Genomic DNA, 5688 nt, shown 5'->3' on the forward strand with positions numbered 1-5688 from the left:
GTTGGATGCTGATGTTGCTGTACACGGCGGAAGCTGGATTTGAAGATGTACCTGTGTTCCGGTCATAACTGCCTCTTGATCTTGGTAGCTTTAGAATTTTAATCTGTTCCTGTATATTTCAAATAGATGATGTACTTTATTTCATACCACCTTTGTAAATTCTAAATCATAGAAACTCATGATTTGTACTACCAGTCCTTAGTAAATATATTAAGGCCCAGTTATTTTATCATTTATTTGTTTCATTAAAACTCATTAAATTGGATAGTTGTTAATTAGCTTACCTAGCGGGTTGGGTTAGGTGCCATCACGACTAGTTGGATTTTGGGTCGTGACAATATGGCCTAGATAAATATGATTTATATTGGGGCAGAGCAGTAATGCTTGCTGGTGGGTTTGTATATTTGGGTTGGGAATTAAATTATGCCAATAACAGACACTGGATAATAAAAAAGTTTTTTTTTTTTTTGGGTAAAGAAAAGGCTGTTAGAAATAGAGATAAGATTGAGCCAAAAAAAATAAATGTGAGGACATTATTATTCAACTAGGTGGACGGTGGGCATTTTTATATCAAATATGATACTCCATGGTAGTTTTGGCCCTTTTGAAGTATTATTTGACTGATAGTTGAAAAGAGTGGAAGTTTGAATAATGAAAGTTGTTATTTTGGGATTATAATTCAGGGATTAATAATCCCTTGAAATATTTATATATTTTTAATATGCAAAATACCTTCAAAATAGAATATATATATATATATATATATATATATATATATATATATATATATATATATATATATATATATATATTGTGTTAGAAAATGTTTTTCAAAAATTTATTTATTTTTTCGTTGACCAAGATCAAAATTGAAATAAGTTTATTCAAATGAATTTCGCCGTCTTAAATTAAATTGGACGATTTGATTTCAATTTAACCTTATATTGCCAAATCTAACACAATATATATATATATATATATATTGAAATCAAATCGTCCAATTTAATTTAAGACGGCGAAATTCATTTGAATAAACTTATTTCAATTTTGATCTTGGTCAACGAAAAAATAAATAAATTTTTGAAAAACATTTTGATAAACACAAAGAAGAAAAATAAACTTGTGATATCCATTTTGAAATACACATATTCGATATACAAACAATACAATAATTTTTATTGTGATATACATTGATATAGGGACAATAATAAATTTTAAATAACCATATTTATAATTTTATATTTCAGATATATACAAAAAAAATTAATATATATTTTGATATATACATAAAAAATTATTATTTATATATATATATATATATATATATATATATATATATATATATATATATATTTGTAATATACATTTATTAGTTATTTAGTAGCAATATTTATAACTAAGTTTTTATTAATTAAGTATGTGAATATTTTGTCACACTATGTTAAAATCCCAATCGAAGTGGAGAAAGTAAGTACATTGAATCTGTGATATATAAATCAGTGTACGTACAAACTGGTAAACAAAAATCGTCTGCAGTTGGATCAACACCAATAGCTTAGGAAGGCAAAATCCAAGAAGTTAGAAACTAACAGCCCAATTTGCCATATAGGCACTAAATCAGGGGGCAAATAAAAATACAAAACCCGTACAATAATTGAAAAATCCCCTCTATTTTTGTCCTTTATATGTCTACGTGGCTAGTGGCGAGTCATCGCACTCACGCTTTTTACATGACACATGTAGATACATCCAATTTACCCTCCATAAAGCTCACTCCGTCGCCGGCTCCACCGTTCTTGCTGTATCCCCTCACGTGCTTCTCCCACACGTGGCACTCACTCAACGTAATTTCAGGTCAACGCCCTCAGCAAATCTAACGGCGTTTATACGGCGTTTGAAAACGTGTATAAACACAGTCAGTCCTCTCCGCTTTTCAAACCTTTTTCTCAAAAGTGAAATAAATATAAAGTTAAAGTGCTTATTAGTATGAAGACTGTACTTTTCCGAACCGGTTCCGGCTCAATTACGGTCCAGACGCCGGTGGTTCCCGGTATATCGAGGGTTTCCGTTCCGGTTCGTGAATCCGTCGGTGTAGTGCTTAACGGAGAGAAGAAGAAAGGGTGTTCTTCTCCTAGGGTTTCTCTGCATTTGGAAGTCAACCGTCGGAGTATACGCCGGGCTTCTTCGGAGTCCGACGTGATCCGGTCGGCGATTGAAGGTCCTGGTGTAACAAGGACGTTCAGTAATCTCGGATCGACGTCGTTTCCGGCAATAATACCGGAGGAGGATTGCGGTACTGAGCAGGACGAGTTGGAGGTTTTGCGAGGTATTGGGTCCCTGAGTTTAACGGAAGATCAAAGGAGTTACGCCGAAGATTGGCCGCAGAGCGGTATTCCTACCGATGAGCTCGGATTTTCCGACGGTGGAATCGGCAAAAACAGAAAGTTCCCTGGCGGAGGCGGCGATAGAGGTGAATCCGACGCCGGTGGTAACTCCGATCCGAAGAAAATTAGAGCGTACTATAAGGAAATGTTGAAGTCAGATCCTATGAATTCTCTTCTTCTTAGAAACTATGGCAAGTACTTGCATGAGGTAGTAATTTAATTTCTACTATTTCCCATCGTCGAAGTTTGAATATATAGAGATTATAGTTTGGATTGATTTATTAAACTAATGTTGATGATGATAATTGAAGGTGGAGAGAGATTATGTGAAAGCTGAAGAATGCTACGGAAGAGCTATACTGGCAAGTCCGGGAGACGGAGAAGTGCTTTCTATGTATGGCAAATTGGTTTGGGAGAGTGAGCGAGACGAGAGTAGAGCCAAATCTTACTTCGATCAAGCTGTTCAAGCTTCTCCTGACGACTGGTAAAATTCATCCCTTACGTTTTATCTTTCAAAACAAATCTCATTCAATTCGTAGATCAAAAAATTAATTGTAATACATGCTTAAATATTGGATCGATCTGCCTGAAATTATTTGTTATAATAACAGCACTGTATTGGGATCGTATGCAAAATTCATGTGGGAAGCAGAAGAGGACGATGATGAAGAAGAAGAGATGGAGAGAAAAATTGTAGCAGCAGGAACTGCCATGGTTACAGCTTACTAGCAGGAAACAGATGAAAAAACGGAGTAATAAAAATTTCTATAAGCTCACCTTCTTCGGCTTTGGACAGCTAGTATTAGAGCTAACTTATGTTCTATATATGCATTTGTAAAATGTTTAACGTAATATAATGCTGTAATAAAAGAGGAATATGTAACTAAAATTAATTAACTACACCAATGAGGGGAAGTCGAGGAAGAGAGAAGAAACTGGAAATTATGAGGTCCTCTTTGTACAGCTCTTTAACTATAGTGCTCTTGTAATTCTATTTAGCTCTGGAATGAGATTATTAAGCCTTTTGTGTATAAATATTTGGCAAGTCATTTGCAATTCGAAGAGAGAAAGATTATGGTTGCCATGGTATTTCTATATTCGGCTTAAAACATCATGATTCATAAACAACTTCTCTTATTAACAATGCAGGGACGTCTTCCTTACATATCGTTAAAAATAGTATCCATAATAAGTAAAGGAATCATTACTTCAAGTTATACCACCCGTCAAGTTTAATTTGGGGGAGAAGGAGAAAGTATTAATGGAAATTGATCTATCTTGAACATGTGACATGGAGTGTGAAAATATTCATCAACTTATCAATAATCCAAAAAGGCTTTTGAAATTCTTTTAGGTAAGGAACTTCTATACATAAAAAGGACCTAAAAAAAAGGATTTTTATTTTTACTTGTTGTTTACCCGAAAAATGGATAGAGTTGAATTTATACGTAGTTCTAAGGACACGTGGTATAACTTGGCACAAATCGGAAAGTAAGTAGAAATATACTGTGTATTGACTGTATGAAGAATGAAATACCAACCAAATTGAAATAGAAAGCTATTTTATGAACAAGCAAGATGAATCAATGTATAAAGCTCGCAAGAGGATAATCTCTATATGGATATCAGTATGTTTTTCTCTGTGAATAATATGACAGTGTATCAATGCCTTAATGATGGATCCCTTACAGAAATAATAGCCATCCCTCTTATAGCGGAGGGATCCTACTTTGGATATAATTAAAAATACATAGTGGGGAACCTATGATAAAATAGTTTTTCCTTAATTCCCGCCGAGATTCTCTCGACTCAGTGCGACTGTAACGGCTCTTGCCCCCTGGCTCGATCTTGATCGGACTTGGTATTGGTTGGTTTCCAGATTTAGAGCCCGATATTGACTCGGGCTCGATATTGACTCGGGGCCCGGTATTGACTTGGGCTCGGTATTGGTCGATCTCTGGCTCTCAAGCTTGATAACGCCGCTTCGCATCATAGTTCGATTTGAATTCGAGGTCGATAATGACTTCGAGTTCGGTATTTGATCAGTCCCAGAAATTTGAGCTCGGTAACCTGGCTTCGGATCTCATACCTGATATTATGAAGATGACCTTCGATCCATTATGTTCCAATCTTAACTAATCATATGAAGGTCAAAACCGGTTTTGACCGTATACAGATAGTTCCCTCGTTTCTCGGGAAGAATGTGGCGAGAAACGACATGATTTTCATGCGATATGACTCGATAAAAACTGACATTTGCATCGAGCCCGACCATGACGTACGTGATAGATGTCCCGTCGGTTCAGTTTACCAAGGCATTAAATGCGTGTCAGACGATGGTCGGCCATTGTTGACACTGAACCGTCATTGCCAACCCTATAAATATCCCCTATTTTTACCACTTTTCACTTTTACATCTCCAAATCTTCTAAGTTCCCTTTCTCACCTTCTGAGTTCTTCATCTGTAAATTTGTGATTTTCACTGCAAAATCCCTCTTTAGAACACCAAATCTTGTCATCTTCCTCTATCTTCAATCTTCAAATCCCAATGGCGAAAACGTCAAAAATCGTTTCTCAAAAAGAAAAAGCTTCTTCTTCGCGGCCCACCGGCGACAAAACACCGGTGGAGCCACGACCTGAGGAGTGTGTTCCCGGGGGGTGTGTCCTTACCTCCGATTTTAAGTTCGACAAAGCTTCGCCGGTTCTCGGTCGATGTGAGCCAGTATCGAGGTATATGTGCTTGATAACCGAGGGCCATCTTAAACAGTTAAGAAAGATTGCGACTAGGAGGACAAAGAAGTGATAATCCCGGCTCCCGAAGAAGATATTACTACCTATGTGAAAGGGCTTTTAAGTGTGTATACTTACCCTTTCACATTGGGTCCTCTCGACCCTGTTGTCATCGATTTTTGCCGCCAATATCAAGTAACCCTAGGCCAAATCCATCCTTTTTTTTGGCGAATCGTTATTCTGATCCGCTTCTTCGTGAACAAAGTCGAGGGGATGTCTTTCACCCTCGACCACCTCATTAGATTGTACAGCCCCCGCCTCTATCGAGGTGGGTTAATAAAACTCCAGCGCTGGGCTACCAAAGTTTTGTTCTCGAGCATAGACGAGGACAAGGATCGAGACTGGATGGGCAAGTTCGTTCGAGTGAAGACATCTAACTTAATCCCGGTCGAGAAGATTCTGTTTCCCGAGGAATGGAATATGAAGCGTAAGTATAATTTCTTCTGTATGCTCCTATTATTTTGCTCCTCTGTTTCTTACCGATATCCTTTTCCGTGATGTAGTGGTTGCTTGG

At 36.9% G+C, this 5688-nt stretch overlaps 1 protein-coding gene across 1 annotated transcript; it reads left to right on the plus strand.

Annotated features, from left to right (window-relative positions):
- The first annotated feature begins 1928 nt into the window (after positions 1-1928).
- LOC107827386 (uncharacterized) lies at positions 1929-3413 on the plus strand. The gene is made up of 3 exons (XM_016654515.2): positions 1929-2592; positions 2696-2868; positions 2996-3413. Exons 1-3 carry the CDS (start codon positions 1987-1989, stop codon positions 3111-3113), a joined length of 897 nt encoding a protein of 298 aa, XP_016510001.1. The 5' UTR covers positions 1929-1986; the 3' UTR covers positions 3114-3413.
- Positions 3414-5688: the final 2275 nt, after the last annotated feature.

Source organism: Nicotiana tabacum, chromosome 23, assembly GCF_000715075.1.
Source record: "Nicotiana tabacum cultivar K326 chromosome 23, ASM71507v2, whole genome shotgun sequence".
In the NCBI taxonomy this organism is placed as follows: domain Eukaryota; kingdom Viridiplantae; phylum Streptophyta; class Magnoliopsida; order Solanales; family Solanaceae; genus Nicotiana; species Nicotiana tabacum.

What these genes read in the sequence shown, in the direction of transcription:
- LOC107827386 (XM_016654515.2), top strand. Translation starts at nt 1,987, where the DNA reads ATGAAGACTGTACTTTTCCGAACCGGTTCCGGCTCAATTACGGTCCAG. An exon ending in ATGGCAAGTACTTGCATGAG is followed by an intron (nt 2,593 to 2,695) that starts GTAGTAATTTAA and finishes TGATAATTGAAG; the next exon opens with GTGGAGAGAGATTATGTGAA. An exon ending in CAAGCTTCTCCTGACGACTG is followed by an intron (nt 2,869 to 2,995) that starts GTAAAATTCATC and finishes TTATAATAACAG; the next exon opens with CACTGTATTGGGATCGTATG.